General features: G+C 36.8%; 1 protein-coding gene across 5 annotated transcripts in view; it reads left to right on the plus strand.

Moving 5' to 3' along the window:
* LOC113235042 (phospholipid-transporting ATPase IA) overlaps positions 1 to 18644 on the plus strand; it is a 135734-nt gene that overhangs the window by 99279 nt on the left and 17811 nt on the right. For all 5 annotated transcript variants that reach the window (XM_026470575.1, XM_026470576.1, XM_026470578.1 and 2 more), the window contains one exon: positions 13192 to 13321. In XM_026470575.1, the coding sequence (XP_026326360.1) occupies positions 13192 to 13321 (130 nt within the window). The remainder of the gene's footprint in view (positions 1 to 13191; positions 13322 to 18644) is intronic.

Below are 18644 nucleotides of genomic sequence, written 5' to 3' on the forward strand. Positions count from 1 at the left end.
TAAATCCTGTTTGGTGTTAGTTTTGAATGTGTGTCTATGTATTATGATTTATTCTTATGAATAAATATCAAATCTACAACTATTTAAATCAGAGTAGACTGATGAAGAGTAAATTTTTTTTATTCATTTAATTTTCGAGCAATACTTAATTTTCAAGGGATGTTCCGATGACTAATGTGCCATGATTCTTTCTCAATTCAAATTGGCGATCCTGTATTACCGCAATATAACGACTATGACAAAAATGCCCTCGTGAGTATCTCTTCAGGAGAATTTTCTCGACATCTTTGTAATTACGTACATTCATGATAAATATATCATTCGTAATTACGTACATTTATGGTTCATGATCGCAGTCGTCCTATTGGAGGTCTATTGAAATAAAGTCTCGGAATGTAGAGTCCCTTCCAACAATAAACAAGAACGTTGCAAATGGATATATTTTACAATGTTTTTTATCTCGTCAGTGCAACAGCGACCAAACATCTGTCGCGTGTTATTGCGACTAACGAACAATCAATGAATCAAATGCCAACGCGACATACGTAAGTACGTTCGACGCTCATAAGAACTACGTACTTACTCATGACATTGATGACTTGCTCACAGCTGACGCGTTTTTTTTAAAAGGACATATCTACAGGAATTACCTACGAGCGGAGGTCAATCGAACTATTGTAAATGCGAGAGTAACTCTGGCTGCCATGTTTCACGCCTAAACCACTGAACCAATTTTGACGAATTTTGGTATAGAGATAAATGGGATCTAGGAGAAGAACAGAGGCTACTTTTTATCACAAAAATAAATCTTATTTTTAGTAATAAGTTATTCGAAGTTCGATGCAGACGAAGTCGAGGGCACTAGCTAGTTATTTGTGTTACTAGTACCTACATGAAAATATTCGTACTTGTATGTTTAGAAGGCTCTACTGGTCAAGTTTGGGAGTGTGAGCAATTTGCAATATAATGTCTACGAGAGAAAGGAAACCTGCTGAAATATTTAATCATCCAATAAAACTGTACAACGGCGATATTACAATGCTGCCCACCCTGGCAGTTGTCCAACGCACACGGTCGGAGTTTAAACAATTCTCTGATCACAGATTTCGTCACACCCCCCCAGTAGGTACTCCTCGACACCCGTCAGCTGTTCGATCCAGCTCGTTGATGCTCCTCTCGGATATTATATTTGTTTAAAGGCCCGTCTACGCACTGGAACTTCATCTCTAGTAAACTTTGCCAAATACGCGTTTGTAAATGTGTATAAACCTCAAGGTCGATTTTGAGTTCGGTTATTACTGTCTCTACTTCCCTTAAAGAGCTCATTTTATGGTGTTTGATACCTCACTTGCACACATAGAATGCCTTGAAAAAAGACAGTTTATTATGATCTAGGCAAACTTGCACCTTTAGTTAAACAGTACAGATAGATAGTATGTCTCGCGAGAAGCAAAATTAAATGGATACAAGGGCTCCAGCAACATTGACCACGGAGCGAAACCCTCTCACCCACCACCGACCGTTGTCGTTCGCAATTATCCGATTAATATATCTTTACTACTATTCCTTTACAAAAAAAAATTCTATTAATTAAACTTTTTAACCGCCTTCAAAAAAGAGGAGATTCTCAATTCGACTGTATGTTACGCGATAACTCCGCCATTTGTGAACAGATTTTGAAGATTCTTTTTTGTCGGAAAGAGGGTACCTCCATAGTAGTCACATTTAATTTTGATGAAAATCATCCACCTCTAAGGGTGGCTGTTCACGCATGAAGATTCATTTTTATAAATAGCGCCTAAATTTTATTATAAGGAGCAATTATTTTAGTGGTTGATTTTGCTATTCTCCAATTCAAGGCGTTTTTCTCTCTTAATACACTTTGAGTAGGGAGAACCGATTTTTATTATATCCTGTGTCAAGTTCCGTATAGTGGCGAACTAGGGGATGAATCCGGGTTTGCGCACTTTCCGGATACCGATTTCAATAAAACTTGGCAAACAGATGTAATTCCACGTACTTTTGAGGTCGGTTTTTTTAGTACTCTGTACTGAGATTATAAAATTTTTAAGAACAATAAACATTATAGCAAATCGTGAATTCGTGGGAGACGTGAAACGTAACGTTTACATAATTTTCATTAGAAATATCTAAGTGATTTGTGAGTCTCTCTAAACATTTGAGCTGTCTCTCTGTCTGCTGAGCGCACAACGAACCAACTGACGGTTTCGGCAATTAATTTTACAAACATTCGGAGTTATTCTGAGAACACCCGCGACACGCTCTCATTTGAGTCTTACAAGGTCTCCGGTACATTCTTGTTTATTTTTACATTATGATCGAAACAAAGTCACTGTGTTTCAAATCACTCCTCATAAACCTTAGCCATCGTCACTTCAGTTTCGAGAGCTAAATATTTTATTTTCAATTCTCATTCACATCCTCATTAAGCCTGATAAAATAAATATACTTTACTATTTAATAGATTTAATTAGAAATAAATGTGTAACATACATCGCAAGCACAAGTGACACGTCAAAAGAACCGGGCAAGAAGAGAGCGGGGGAAACAAGTGAGCGATTGCAATGTATAGGAGATAAAACATTGCTCATAGAAAAGCGGTAGGCGCTTAGTGGTTTGTGTCCAAAATTCGATCAAAACCTTTAATCTACCAAATAATGTCCACTTATTCCTAATTTCATTTAAATAATTTTTTAGCAACCGTCTGGTCAGATCGGGGATAGATAGTTCGAGAGCGGCCGACTGCGCAGCCTCAATGCTCAGCGACTCAAAAAGATTTACCCATGACAATGTGTCGGTGTCGAGTGACGCTCTAGTATCTTCAAGAGTTGTTTACTTTCGAATTTCTCAACATTACTCATATTATTTAACACATATCGATACCTCGGAGAAGAAAGGTTGTAAAAGGAAATTTTCCCAAAAATTAGTTATTTATGGAGTTGGGTTAAATTTTCATGTTTCTATCTTCGTCTGTCTACTCAAAATTTAGTTATTCACCAAAAGCTTATTTCACATAAACACAGATATAAAAATGAAAAGGATATCAAGAAATCAACTAAAACGTTTATAATGGAATGTGTATTGTTATGACTTGCATTTGAAATAAATAAATAAATTGGTTGTTTTTCACGCATCTTGTACATTTTTCAGTTTGGTACTTACGCCCTTTCGTTCCGAAGTATCGATATGTATTGTAGTCTTAAAGTACTTCTTACTGATGTAAGAAATTATAGTGTCAGTGAAGTAATGTCGCCAGAAACGTTCGTCGTCAACCCAGTACACGTCGCGTCTAAGTCTTTCCTGAGAACCAGCTCGCTCCTTCTGGTCTAGACCATATTCCGCCACATTGGCCCAACGCGGGTAGGACACTACACAGGTTTTCCAAAGACTGTCATTGGATATGGAGGTTTCGTCACTGCTTTCCTTCACAACCTGCGAGAGATGTTCTTCCTAAACATTAATTGGAAATTAAAGTTATAAGTATATGCCACCACATTCGAACATCACTCACCAAATGGTTATCATAATTACGAGTTTCTTACAACGGTTTGATTTCTTTTTATTGTCCCAATATTTCGGAACGATTACATGCTCCATTGACTCACGGATTGACTGGCCAGCAGCAGATGACAGCTTTAAGAACGGACATATCTGTCTACCTTCTTTCGCTGTTGATGACTACCTTCATCTCGACTTCTTTCGGACTTGTGGGGTCAACTCGTGACCAGGGAGCATGTAGCCGTTTCGAAACATCAGGAAAATAAAAATTAATGATACCGTATTAAGAGACCTGTAGCTTATTATCACCTTGTTATCGTTTTAAGAAACGTTACAATATGGTAAAACCTGAGCAGAGAACAAAAAAGTAACGAACATGGACCCTGCGCCCCTCCCTAGATTTAAATAACGCACCACGCCCCGCACATTGACGGTCACATTGACTAAACGACAACAATGCAGTCGTCAAGCCGTTTTCGCGCTAAGACGGCTTTGATATTTGAATATAGTTATCATTTATTCATTACGAAACTTGTGCATTAATATATCGTATCATTTTGCACCTTACTATTTATAATGATCGTGAATTGTGCTGGTTCGGCTGTTTATCATCATCTAAACGGGATATAGAGAGGAGTATCTTTCGTTTTCCGAAAAATGAAACGAAGATGAAAAAAGAGACTCATTCAGTTATTGTTTTCTTCATGTATTTAGTGCAGAGTAATATATAACACAAGTTTATTATATCAATATAATGAGACGCCATAACTTTGTGACCTAGTAGTCAAAAGTTCTCGAATTTTCAATTTGTAATTGTCGATAAACATTACGTAGTGAATATATTTAATTATTAATTAGGTAATATAATTTGTAAAAGTAGCTGTAAGCTCCCCAAATAAAATAAAATAAAATAAAATAAATAAAATAAAATAAATTTGGACACGCAATTTGAAATACCTTGGTTATCTTATTTATAAGTACCTGTCCAAAATAGAACATTTAAAGTGCTTTTAATGTATTTTTAAAATAAATCTTCAATATTGTTCTAGTTAGTGAATTAATAAAAAATATAATATTATATCGATATAAATACCTGATGAACATGTGTAATTATTAGGATTCAATTAATAGAATTAAAGACAACAGATTCGCTTAAGAATTTTCGCTATGTTGACTCTTTGACCACGTAACGTAATTTTACGAAAAAGTGGTGATTAAGCCTGCCACTTCACACACACATTTGCGCGTGTGCGTGAAGTGGCAGGGTTAAAACATTCTAACGTGAATCTGTTATCTATGATTCTATTAAGAGAATCCTAATGTCTATTAGGTATTTACATCGATATGTTATTATATTTTTCATTAATTCACTAATTAGAGTAATATTAAAGATTTATTTCAAAAATATATTAAAAGGACTTAAAATGTTATATTTCGAACAAGTACTTTTAAGTAAGGTACCCAAAGTATTTGAAATTGCTTGTCCAAGTTTAGTTAATAGTTAGATGTATTCACTAACTACGTAATATTGTTCAGCAATACGAATAGAAAATTCGCGAAGTCACGGCGTCTCATTATATTGATATAATAAATCTGTATTTTGTATACATACATATATTACTCTGCAGTAAATAAATGAAGAAAACAATAACTGAATGAGTCTCAGATATAAGTTTTTTTTACTTACTTCGGTTCATCTTTCGGAAAAGGATGATAAACAGCCGTTACACAGCACAATTCACGACCACTATAAATAGTAACGTAAAATGATGTTTTATGTACAAGCTTCGTAATGAATAAATAAAATTTATATTCAAATATCAAAGCCATTTTCGCGCGAAAACAGTCGTTCAGTCAATGTGACCGGCAATGTGTGGGGCGTGGTGCGGTATCTAAAACTAGGGAGGGGCGGAGAGTGTCCGTTCTCTTATACTTTATTCTCTGACCTGAGTTCACGTTGGCAATGGTTAGTTGTCAAGACTTTGCGTCGATGTCGTGCAACGCGTTTCTCACGTTACAGTTTACGACGAGTAAAAAAATCAAGAAACTCATTCTTAGTGTTACCTTGTAGCGCTGTTACATATTTATTTACAACTTAGTCGTCTTCGAAGAGTACGTGATGACGTAACGTAACGGACGTAATGGGCACGAGTTAACATTATTGTATTGAATAGGAGTGTTTTTCTGTGAAAGGTACAAAGTGTAGACGTCCTTAATTACAAAGTACAACAGTTTCATAGATTAGTTTTATAGGTTATACGAGAAAAACAATTTTCACGTTTTATGCCACGCGCCTGCGCGCACGACGCCACTCAAATTGTTTAATATACAATGCATTTGTTTATCGCACTTTTTATGCCTGTTAGTTCCGCCATAAAACAATAATGCTCTGGCCACACAGAGGCGATAGCGGGAGCGTTCCGGGCGCGGGAATTTTTGTAACTTTCGAGTTCTTATGGACCCTGCCACATTAAAACGGAGCGCTCCGGGACAGAACGCCATGATTCCAATGTATTCTACGCAACCGTGCACACAGAGTGGTACCGCGGCGAGGCGTGGTCCAGGAGCGAGACTTTACCAGTCTAGGACGTCGTATTTTTTTACAACTGTTGAAGTGCGTTTATTAAGTTTCAACATAAATTCGACGGAAAAGCTTTTATGTTTAGTGCAATCATATCCATGTCTATATGATACACGTAATAGAGATTTTAAAAACGATTTGAGGAAATTTTAGCGCCAATAAAAGAAGCAAGTTCTTCGTCGTCACTATCTACGTCACTACATTTTGATGTCACACCGGCTGCCTTCGCGCCGTGTCCCGCCGCGAACTATGCGTGGGACTGCTGAGTGACACGCCCCGGTACGCATTCGCCTCCCCCAGGTCCGCCCCCGGACCGCTTTTCCCGTTCTACCGCATCTGTGTGGCCTGAGTTAAGTCATTGATTATGGTACCCATTTGAAAACATTGCACAGGTTGACGGGTTTCTGATTCTTTTCGCACTCGTGTACACAGATGTGGGTCAAAGTCAAAGAATCATTTATTCCATCGTTATTATGTCGTTACGGACCGAAGGACCATATTTAATCCCAGTGGGTAAATAAGATGATATTATAGTCTTATTTAAAGACGGAGTAAAATGACATTTGCAGAGTTGCCAGTTTTCATAAAATTTTAAATAGTCATGTAGTTATTGTTGACAATTTTATCGGTAGATTAGGAAAGAAGGAAAATTGTGAGAATTCTGAAAGTTACGACATCTTAATGATTATTAATTGCGTTATTGCCTTCTTTATTATTATTATTTTGACATTTTGGCGTAGGTACTAGTATAGAAACAAATTTTCATTTTCATTTCTGTGGGCTTGTTTAGGGGAATTTCGTAAACATTTACACCATTAAAAGAAAAAACCAATGGGTAATATGGAGACAACACTCAGAAGAAATATAATGTATTCATTTATAATTATTTTCTTTAAATAACGATTACATAATTACTAAAAAGTAGATAAAACGGTTAGCGCAACGTTTACAAGCACCTTAATAAGAACAGGCGTAAAATTTTTTTAGTTCTCAATGCCGTGTGCGGTACGTATGTGAACTTACAAAAATTTTCAATTCAAATCAACCTGTGCCTAGTAATCGAACGAATAATGAACATATTAGGATTCAAAAAAAACAAGTTCGACCTATTTATTGCATAAGCGTTACCAACAGTCTCTGATTCATCGACTGCAATCACTACTTTATCTGTCATTTTACTTCGTCTTCAAAAAAGACCGACTATGGTGGACTGTGTAAATGAATTTGTAATTCGGGAAGAAGGAAATAAATTGAATCAAATATTATATGTATTTTTCATTTTATTTTATTGGCCACGACCTACGCGATAATAAGACATTGTTGCTATGTCTGTACTAGATAATTAGCTTTATGTAACGCAAACTAGATACAATACGGAAGCTGCGGAAATTCCCGGTATTGTGCAAAAATTTTCCGGACGACTCTCGAGCTGTTTTTAGTTCGTAACTTGCTTGTACGATACACATTTGACATAAAATTGACAAAACAAAAACGCACGCACAACCACACAAACACACACCAATTCTATTTTACTTTATATTTTGTCCCACCTAACAGAGACACAAGTTCTCCCGGTTTTATACCTTACGTGACCGTATTTGTTGTCATTTGTCCGTCCAACACCGTCGCGTAAACAAGTCTGCAATCTGCGAGCAAGTCATGGATAAACCTACACATTCAATGAAGTTTGACAAACCCCAGGTCCTTGCAAAAGAAGTCCGTTATCTACCCAGGATGCTGCTAGAGGCCATTGAAATTAAAAAACATCCTAATTTCAACAGGGAAGATGATTTCTCCGTACCACTAGTTTGGGATCCAGTATTTCCTCTAATGAAAAATCCCAAACAGGCATAAGACTGCAGTACTAGTTAATATGTTTTAGTTTATTCTAATTTCCATGATTAATCAATAATACATTTAACTTAATAAAAATTAAGAATTGTTAAAATAAAATTATTTGTAAAACATAATGTGGCGTAAATTGGAATGTTTCGTTGTAAATTTAAAAATAAGGTATTTAATTAATAACTTTTGTAACTATAGTGAAAATATACGGTGGTTTGCATTAATATTAGACATCACTGGCTAATGACTTACCACCTCAGTCAACCGTGACCATGAGATCTGCAAAAGGCCCTATACTGGTTTTGTTTCAAAAAACAAATATATGCGATTTAAGTCCGGAAAAATAGTTTCATTTCCTATATACTAATATTACTATATTTTCTCCTGAGGAGTCTTGTATTCTGCAGTGGATATACTTGTCGTGTATAGCTTTAAAACTTTAGATAGCCTCGCTTTTATTGCCCATCCTACGTATGTAGACACTTCAAAGGAAACTCCGCATTACTTTACTTTTGTGTTTTGTGTGTTACATCGATCGTTAAGCTGTTGAATTACATCCCTCGGAATCGATCATGTTAAGTCACTCGTGTATTAATAAGTAAACGACACTGAACGTATGTCATGTGAGGGCCGACAAAGTACACGCGTATAAATAAACCATCAAAGGACAAGATCATTAAGCTTACGGAAACATGCGCACATGTACATATATTGTGTAGGTACATGGATATGTATTGATCACTGAGATACCGTTATATATGTTGTACAGCTTGTCTGGTCAACTACTCTACTCTACTGTTGACAATATCGTTAGAATGTGAGTTCTTAACAACATCTTTTAACATCAACATCTTTTTTTTTCAAACAAACCAACGTTTCGGGCCCTTTACAGGTCCCAGTCACTCGTGATCATGGAATCTGTAAAGGCAGAAACGTAGGTTTGTTTGTTAACAAACACACGCGATTTAAACCCGAAAAAATAGTTTCATTTCCTATGGATTATATTGTCCGTTGTAACCCATGATTCGTCATTCGCCAGCTCGATTTATAAAATATTAATGCCAAGGAAAATCTGCCATTAGTTACACGGTAAAAACAGATTACTTAGAAAAAGACAAAATACTTTTTATGGAGACAAATTTATTAAATCCAACAAAACGATCCTCTCCTATAGACGCTTGAGAATAATTACTTGATAATAGTAAAAAAACGTCTCAAAAGTGTATTTTAGTTATAAGACGGACATATTTAATCCAAGAGCAAATTAATTTACTTAAGTCATAAAGCTACTCTAGATTCAACAAAATATTTATTAGTTATTAGAAATTTCTGATTTTGACTTGAAAAATAAAGAATTAAAAATTGAGAGGTACTTAATTATTTGACTGAAGATTTATGTTTTCTATAATTGAGTGTGTGGCGCTGGTCAACGAAGGGGTTGCGTAGTACGACGAATTGAGACGCAGACTTCAGTGTAGAAAGGCGTATATTATCAAAAAGGGTAAATTTACCGGGTTATGGACCCACTAGTATGTCTCACTAGCGTGAAAGCACACAGTTCAGTGCCTAACCTGAAAGTAGCAGAAATAGGACGGAATCGTCTTAGGGATATTCGTTGAACATCGATGTATCGAATCCATTCGATGCATATCGTACGATACATCGGATTGATTCGATGTTTTGACAAGAAGAAATTCTGTTCGATGCATCGATATTTTTGAATAAAAACATCCAATCATAGAAAACACTAACACAGGCCGTGCCTCTGTGTTTCAATTTGATATTGTAAGTCATTTAGTGTTAGTTTTATTTGTATTTATAATCCTTTATTTCATTCTTCTGTGAATGAATAATTCAACATGTTTCGAACTTATTTGTCTATTTTAGACAGTTTACCTAATCGCAAAAAAACATTCCTACGAGGAATTATTCTTACGTAAAAACATTTCTATTAATTTGCAGTTTTTTTTTTCAGCTATAATGGTAATTCTTATTCTCAAGCAAGTAACTGATACCTAATGAGAAGTGCATGTTTTTGCAATATAATGAAAAGCAAAAAGTAATCACATGTCAAACAATTACTCAATGTATATTTTGCCATATTACAAGTATATAAATGTAATACATAATATATTTTTGTTTGGCCGGAACTATATGAAACGTCACGACCATGTCGTGTGATTTTCCCGAAATTGCAACATTAAACGTCTTATCTATGAATTGTTATGTAGGCCCGATAAATTAATATCAATATTTTTGTAGAAACAAATAAATGACGCTTTACTTTTTCAGAAAACTTTTTGTGACTTGTTTTTTTACCACGTCCATTATCAAATACAAAAATCTAACTATGTCGTAATTTTTCGGGCAAAATCAATAATTGTATACTTCTAGTGGCAACTCCTCAAATGATTGCTTTTCGCGATGGTGTTCATTGTTGTGATGTCGAAAATTTAATTTCGAAAACATTTATTTTGGAAACTGTCGAAGCATAACGTGTCAAAACTATGGATTTGTGTTGTAAAGGTAAATATTCGATTTACTTGTTAATTTTGGCATATATTGTATGTTTATATAGCGGGATTACTATGCTTACAATTAAGCCAATATTCAATTAAAGACTTTAAGGGTATGAGTAGCATGGCGCATAAATGTCACAACCATACGTGTCATAGCCGCGTTTTCGTAAACATCACGGTTGTGACAATCTTCCACGGTCATGACCTTTGACCAGTGCAAGTGCCTTTTAATTATAATTTTATAGGCATAAAAGTCTATGCTTTGACGCAGGAGCCTTACTATCGCATGTAGTACCATTTTGTAGTTGCATTTCTAAATACTAAGCTTGAAATCTTCGGCATTGTAGCCATGAAGCTTGGTATCCTTTCAAAGGCGAGGCGATACTACACACTGGGACAGCACCATATCTTTCTCCATTAGCTTTGATTATAGGGACCCTCCCTGCCGACGCTTAGGGTATACGAGACGGGCATTATAACCTGTGCATGCACAGGAACCTTCTAAGTTCAGGTTCTGACTCCAGATCAGCCAGTGTACAAGGTTGTCACTGATCGTTGTTACTGACTTCATCCGGTTCTCCAGAGGCTAGTGCCTCGTGTTAACAGCTCCGGGTGCGCGTACAGTGCCCTCCCTATTTTCCAGATAGGCACCGGAGCTGTAGGCACGCTCGCTTCCTGTCGCGCATTGCACAACTAACGGTTGCCACCTAAGCCGTCGACTCTAAAGTCCACTACCTAATCTTCTCATTGGTGGCGGAGCTGTAAGGTACTCTCACTTCCCGACCCCGAAAAACGGCGTCTCTCTACTTCCCAACAATCTAAGCAGCTAGAGGGACCGGAGGACATCTAGCTCATCCTCTACTAGCTAGCTCTCCGGGCTAGTGCCGGAGATGCCGGTCGTAGTGTCCTGCGACCATGTTTGGACATAGCTTCCGACTTATAGGGCAACACACGTGCCCAGCGCGTTTCCTCGACTTACGTCCTCGTCTAGACCGCTACTTAGACGCGCAAGCTACGGACGAGACAGACGCCCCGGCCACACACCACCGGGGCAGACGAACATGTCCGTCTCTGCAGCTCACCACAAACCCCAGCGAGTCCATACCCAAATCCGTGTCCACCATAGACGCCCGTGAAGGCGTATCACTATCGGAGGGCTTGGCCCGCCCGCTGTACCCTGATCTTGCCGGGAAGCGCGTAGTCTCTCCGGAATACCCTATCTCTCGGGTCGGTAGATAGAGACTTCACCTTGGAACAGTTGCTTCAACTGTACGAAGCACAAGTTTGGTCTCGTATGGAGTACTGCTGCCACCTATGGAATGGTTCTGCTCAGTGTCGACTCTGGATTCACTAGAAAGGCGCGCCAAAAGGCTTTTAGGTGAAAAGAACTATTCCACAGTAAACTAGACAGCTTAAACGACGTCCTTCACTACCTATTTGATGTGTGACATTTACGCGCACTTAAAAAAAGCGTTGGCTCATTTAATTATCAACCAGAATGTTACTGTTCTACGTATTGGGAGTGATGGACCCAGTAGCCAATATAAAAATAAAAACAACTTTTATTTAATACATACATCTTTTAAAAACGTTTGAACACACACACACGTCACTCCCATGTCTGTAATGTCACAACCGTGGTTTTTACTCATCATTTCAGCTACTTCTGAAGGTAAAGAGCTTAAAGAAGCTTGGAAACTACCGAAACCGCTATTTTTACGTAATATTTACCATCCTTAATTAAAAAAAATAAAAAATAGTTTTTTTTTTTCGTTTTCTGAAGAAAAGGGCGAGCTGAAGGCTCATAACCCGTAAAATAAACTCAAAGCTAAGTAGCGGACCTGAGGGCGCCCAAGTGGGCACGGGGCCTCAGAGCGCTACTGAAGACATTAACAAGTCAAAACATAATGAAATGACTTCTACTATTGAAGTGAACAAAACGATAGCGCGTTTCAGAGTACAACTAATGCCATCTAGCAGTGGCACGATGGAACTAATTGCATGTAAAAGTTGTGCTTGTTACATAAGTGTACGCAGTGTTATCATGCTGAAACCAAATTTCTCAAATTATGACTACAAAGAACACACTAACAAACTGCAATGAGATACTGCGTATTGTTTCTTTGGAGAAATGACTGTTTATGATTTTTATGATTACAAGCACAAGTAAAAGTAATCGTTACCGTGTGCGCCTTCGGCGACATGTCACGACAACATTGACTATGAAAACGCAACGAAATGTTGCTTTGAAAAATATACTCTAGAATTTAGAATATTAATCTGAATAGCAAAATACTTCCTCTTTTGTCTAAGAATACATTTTCTTAAAATACACCCAAGAAATTTTAAATTCATTTAACATTATGTAAATTTGATGTAAGAGGTAAACATTTCTTGATGTAAATAATGTCCAATTAATTGATTAGAAATGAAATAAAATCTTGAAGTGAACGTATTTGTCTAAAAGTTAGAATAAAGTTAGAGTAAAATTATATTATAAAAAGATAAGCAGTATTTTTGTAATGATAATATTTCATTACTTTTAATAAATATTCTTTCAGAATTAGCAAATATTTTGAGAAATTGCTATTTCTAATTAATAGAATTACTAAAACAGGAATTTATTAAAACGTAGTGGAGGACAACAATTTTAATATAGCGTACGAGTATAAATGCTCTATGAATAGTAAACTTGAAATCTGAGTTTCGTGTTGTTTTGTGTTGCAGACGAAGACGAAGCGACGACGTCGGGAGCGACGGATGGCGCGGATAGCGAGCAACAGAACCGCGTCATCTTCGTGAACCGCGCACAACCTTACAATTACATCGGCAACCGGATATCCACCGCCAAGTACAGGTCAGTCTCTGTCGAGCAAGCGAGGACACGTTTTTGCCCGATCCGATTGAACAATAAGTAACTGTTAAACAAAAAGTTCACTTCAGCACTTAAAGATACAGAGATGAAAACTTGTAGCTATGAGAACTAATTGTGGACCCTGTTGGACACGGCAATTTTAGTAAAGAGAAGGACGCTATGCCGATATATTTTTCTTTCCGAAGAATAAAAATTTTAAAAATTATATATTTTTTTAATATAATACCAAGTGAGAGGTGTAAAAAATCATACGCCTGATGGTAAGCTACACACCTGTCCATAACAGTTGCAGTGCCACTCAGAGCTTTAAATAGCAAAAATCTGAGGGGCACTGCCACTGTTCCCGTCACCCTGAAACATAAGTTGACAAGTCCCATATGCCTGTAATTTCACTAGCACCCTTACCCTTCAAAACCGGAACACGGTAACGCTGACATTGCTGCTTGGCGGCAGAAATAGATTAGGTGTACTTCACTGGACGAACTTTTCTCAAGGCGCTCGACTGCTGCTAAAAGTAAGAGGTAAAGAACCTTAAGTACCAAATAGTAAAATTTTTCTTACACAGCGGTTTAAAGATAATAAGGCTCGTAATTAAATATTTAAAATCAACCTTAAGCTCAAATGAAACAATGTTAAATAAAAAAACAAACAACGATAAGACTTAGGCTCAACTCACACTGGCGCAGAGTCGAAGCGTCGCGTCGCGTCCTGTTTTTTAACTACAACGCCTGACGACGCGCAAGGACGACACTCACATTAATGCGCCCGGATCACAGTGTGGTCGGCGCCTGACGCCTGACTGCGCTCAAGTAACGCGCGGCGTCAACGCTTGACTACATATTTGCATAACACAAGTTCATACTTTAATAACGGAAAAATAGAGATAAATATGCTATAGGCGAAACGCTTCGACTCTGCGCCAGTGTGAGTTGAGTCTAAATGTATTTGACTATTGCGTGATTTTTAGCATTCTACGAGTGAAGCATATGTTTCTCAAAACATCTTTATATCAAAATATGGATTTAAGGTCTTTTACCTCTCCACCTACAGATTTTGTGATTGAAAGTTAAGTGATTCCTGAATAGAGTATTTGCAAACTGCCATAAATTCGAACAAATTAACGTTCCTACAATGACGTCAAAGTATTCAGTTAGTATTCATTAATGAAAATATAATTTATGTGAGAAGAATAGTATTTTTTGACGAGAAATAGTGATAAATGTAACATTTAATTTTTTTTATTGAATTGGTATTGTTTTTATGTGCTAATTATTTTTGACGTGAAATTACTCCACTAGTTTGTTATAATTATTAATACAAAGATCGAACACTTAGAAAAATCCCTTCGTTTCAAGACGTTTTCAAGCAAACCGTGCCGGACGCTATGCCACCTAAGTCATTTTTCTATGTGCTTGTTGTCGTCTTTGTATTTGGTTTTTCAACGACCTTTTAGCGTAGCGCCATCTATGAGAAATGTATGAAAGTATTTCGTCACTCAGTTAGATACCTTAACAGCTACCAGCCCCAGCTAGAGATGTCGCTATTCACTGTATTTAAATTTTTATTGAATTGATTTTCAATTGTTTTGTATGTGAAATCACTCCACTAGGTTGTTATAATTATTGTAATGTATGTAACATTATTACGAGAAATGAAACTCATTCTTGATAGTTGTCATCCCCAAGTCACAAATTCTTACTAATTTCGTCAACCGTAACGTCCTTTCCAGCTTCTTACCAAAGTTGTTTAGAAATATCAAATATTCAAATATTGTTATTACAAATTCGTTCGTGTTATGAATTCTGAGTAACCTTGTACTTGAGCCATCTTTTAAGCACTTTGAGAACTACGGAGTAAAAACGTGACAGCGAAATCAGCTGTTCATAGGCCACGACACCATTTTACTCCACTTATAGTGTATTCATTGTCGCACACAAGCAAAGATTTGTCCGATTATAAATGATTTTGAAATGATTACAAATACACGCCCGGACACATATTTCGAGCCACCTTGCATTTTTAGTATTAAATGCCCTAAGCTTAAAAATATGTTTGATTGATCAAAAACTATTAATGCAATTTTGAAGCTGGTTTACTAAACGTCATTTCCGTATGTCCTTGTTGAAAATTTGATTTTGTGAAACCAGGAAAAAGCAAGTTTAAGTGTCACAAGTCTTGAATTCACTTTTGTCAAATGAAATTCTAGTAAACAAATTTTGAAGACAACAGTGGCTTATCGGAAAGAATTGTCTATTCAGTAACTTGTATTGCCTCCAAGAGCGTTGACAACGGCCGCCATGTGATTTGGCATAGAATTAATTAACGTCAACATGAAGTGTTGTAAAGTGTTCTCTCATTCTTCCTCAATGGCCACTTTCACTCCGGTAAGGTTTGCTGGGCTGGGTGGTGAACTCGAACACGGCTCTTTTTTTGGCTCGTGCTGGCCATTGCATGATAGTAATACCGACGTCATGAAGGTATTCCGTGACGACTTTTGCAGTATGCGCTCTTGCGTTGTCATGCATGAGAATAAAATCTCGGCCTACAAAGCCAGCAATTGGCATTACATGAATTTCGAGGCACTGGCCCCGTCACAACCTCAAGCGCAGTTTTGATTTCGGTGGATATTCCTCCCCAGACTGTCCATGAACCCCCGCCACAGCTCACTTTCTCTTCAATGCAACACTGCACAAAACGCTCTCCTTGTCTTCGGTATACCTTGTTCCTTCTATCATTACCATAGACCATAATCTTAGTTTCATCAGTGAAGAGTACCTGGCTCCACTGACGTGGAGTCCAATGCAAATGTTCTCGTGCAAATTGGAGTCGCGCCATTCGATGAGCCCGTGTCAATTTGGGCCCGTGCGCTGGCTTATGTGGAGTTAGACCACATTCCTTAAATCTTCTCACAGTTCTAGCACTAACAGCCACTCCATGAAAATCTCGAAGCTGTACTTGGATTGTACTTGGACTGTCGTCAGTTGACGATTTCGTAAGCTCGTCGTGAAGATAAATCGATCTTGCCTTTCCGTTGTCACTCGAAATCGTGGACTTCCTTGACGGCGAACATAGCCGCCAGTCTCTAAGTACCGATGGTATAACCTTTGCACAGCGGAACGACTTAAATGCAGTTGTGTACTTATATTGCGCTGACTAAGTCCAGACTGCAAAAGTGCCATAGCTTGTGCGGCTACTTCAGGCGCAGTGTTCATAATTCCTTCGAGAAATTTGGTTAAATTTAGAGGAAAAACAATGTAATACTCCTTTATTGTTAAGTAAAATAATTAAATCAAAAATATTGAAATTATTTTGTTCTGACTTGCACCTTACGCTCCCTTATTTCTATAAAAACAATGACGAATTACAACTTTTCTCCGTTTTTCAAATTCGTAAATTCAAATTTGGAACAACAACACACCACGATAACGGGGGAACCTGCCAGCATTAAAACTGCATAAAAACTTTTTCTTTAATAAAACAATATTTTTATATTCTAGGTCTTTCAAAATAAAATTCAAAATGGCTCGAAAGTTGTGTCCGGGAGTGTATTTCTTCATTGGACTTTAAGCGTTGATTTTGGTATATGCGATAATCAGAAAATAAATAGTTTTTTATTTATATATAAAAGCAGCCGCAGTGACGAAAATGTCAAATTCATTTTATATGTAAATCGACCGTGACATTCCCCTTAAGATACAATAATATACGCTTCTTGTTGATATTCAAAATTCACAGGGTTTAAATCCTAGTGAAATAAAAATATTTTACGTACAGTTCGTTCGTCTATTATGCAGCTTCTACTTACTCAGATTTGACAAAAATTCATGTAATTGATTCATTTAGTTTTCATTCAGACTGTTTGTATATCTAGGGTATTTGAAATAGTATTGTAAATGATAAATGTGAACAAATGTCTGTTTATAAATAGCAACCCTTAGAGATTTTTACCTACTTTCTTTATGGGAAATCTAAGTAGAGTTAGATCAATTTGACATTTTCAAGTGTAATGTGTTCCCTCTGAAGTAAAGATATTAATTAATTTTGTTTTAGCGTTTTTTCATTCACCTTCAAAAGTTTTATTTACAACAAGATTTTAGTAATGGGAGAGACTTTGCATAGGTTATGGGAGAACTTTAACACAAGTGCTTTTGAAGTTTCCTCGTAAAATTAGATTGTTCTCCTGCACGGCAAACTTATAAAATCTAAAGACAAGGTAGCCCAAGCTTTTCAATCGTTCTTTTTGGAAATTGCTGTGAACACTACAGAATCAGTATATTCCTCCCCTTCTCTTGCTATTGATCTCCTAAAGGAAACTGTTAACGTTTGTGGCAGTTTATTTAATTTCCGTCATGTTAATCCACAACATATCCACAAGACTTCATAAAAGCTTTTAAATCAATACATGTTAAAAAAACTGAAGATTTCTGGGGCATATCAACTAAAGTTATAGACTCAGTTATTGACCTAATTTCCCCACATTTAGCTGTAGCATTCAATAGGTGCGTTGACGAAGGTGTTTTTCCCGATTTAATGAAATACACCAAGGTTATTATTATATACCCTTATTCAAAAACTGTAGGAAAGTTGATCCTAGCAACTATCCACCCATTTCAATTTTACCAGCTTTAAAAAAAATATTCGAAAAGTTTATGCTGACTCAATTACTGTCCTATTTCGGTAAGAACCGTATATTTTTTCATAGTGAACAATACGGGTTTACTACCTACCCGGTTTATTACGGGCAGATCGACTAGCGATGCGGGGGTAGCGTTACTAAAACACATCTTTGATGCTTGGGAAAGGTCTCATAACGTTATTAGGAAGCTGGAACATTACGGTGTGAATGGCAAGACGTCGGAACTTGTCTCGTCATATCTCAACGGTAGAATTCAGAAAGTAGACATAAATGGAGTGACTTCTTTGGGCTCTCCGGATAAAATGGGTGTTCCACAGGGCTCAATACTTGAACCTTTTTTATTTCTGATTTATATTAATGATCTATTATTATAATAGACTAATAATGGCTATTATTTGTTAAGGACCATTGCGAAATAGTATTGTTTGCTGATGACACAGCCTTGATTTTTAAAACAGACAGACATGGCATTAACTATGACCATATTAATGATACCCTCTCTAAGGTAGTTTATTGGTTTAATGCTAACAATTTATTGCTTAATGCCAAGAAGACAAAATGAGTTAAATTTGAATTACCTAACGTAAAATCGCCTAGTCCAAGCATAGAAATAAACGAAGAAAAGTTAGACCTTGTTAATAAAGCAGTCTTCTTGAGAGTAAACTTCAA

Source organism: Hyposmocoma kahamanoa, unplaced genomic scaffold, assembly GCF_003589595.1.
Source record: "Hyposmocoma kahamanoa isolate Upper Pololo Valley unplaced genomic scaffold, ASM358959v1 87, whole genome shotgun sequence".
In the NCBI taxonomy this organism is placed as follows: domain Eukaryota; kingdom Metazoa; phylum Arthropoda; class Insecta; order Lepidoptera; family Cosmopterigidae; genus Hyposmocoma; species Hyposmocoma kahamanoa.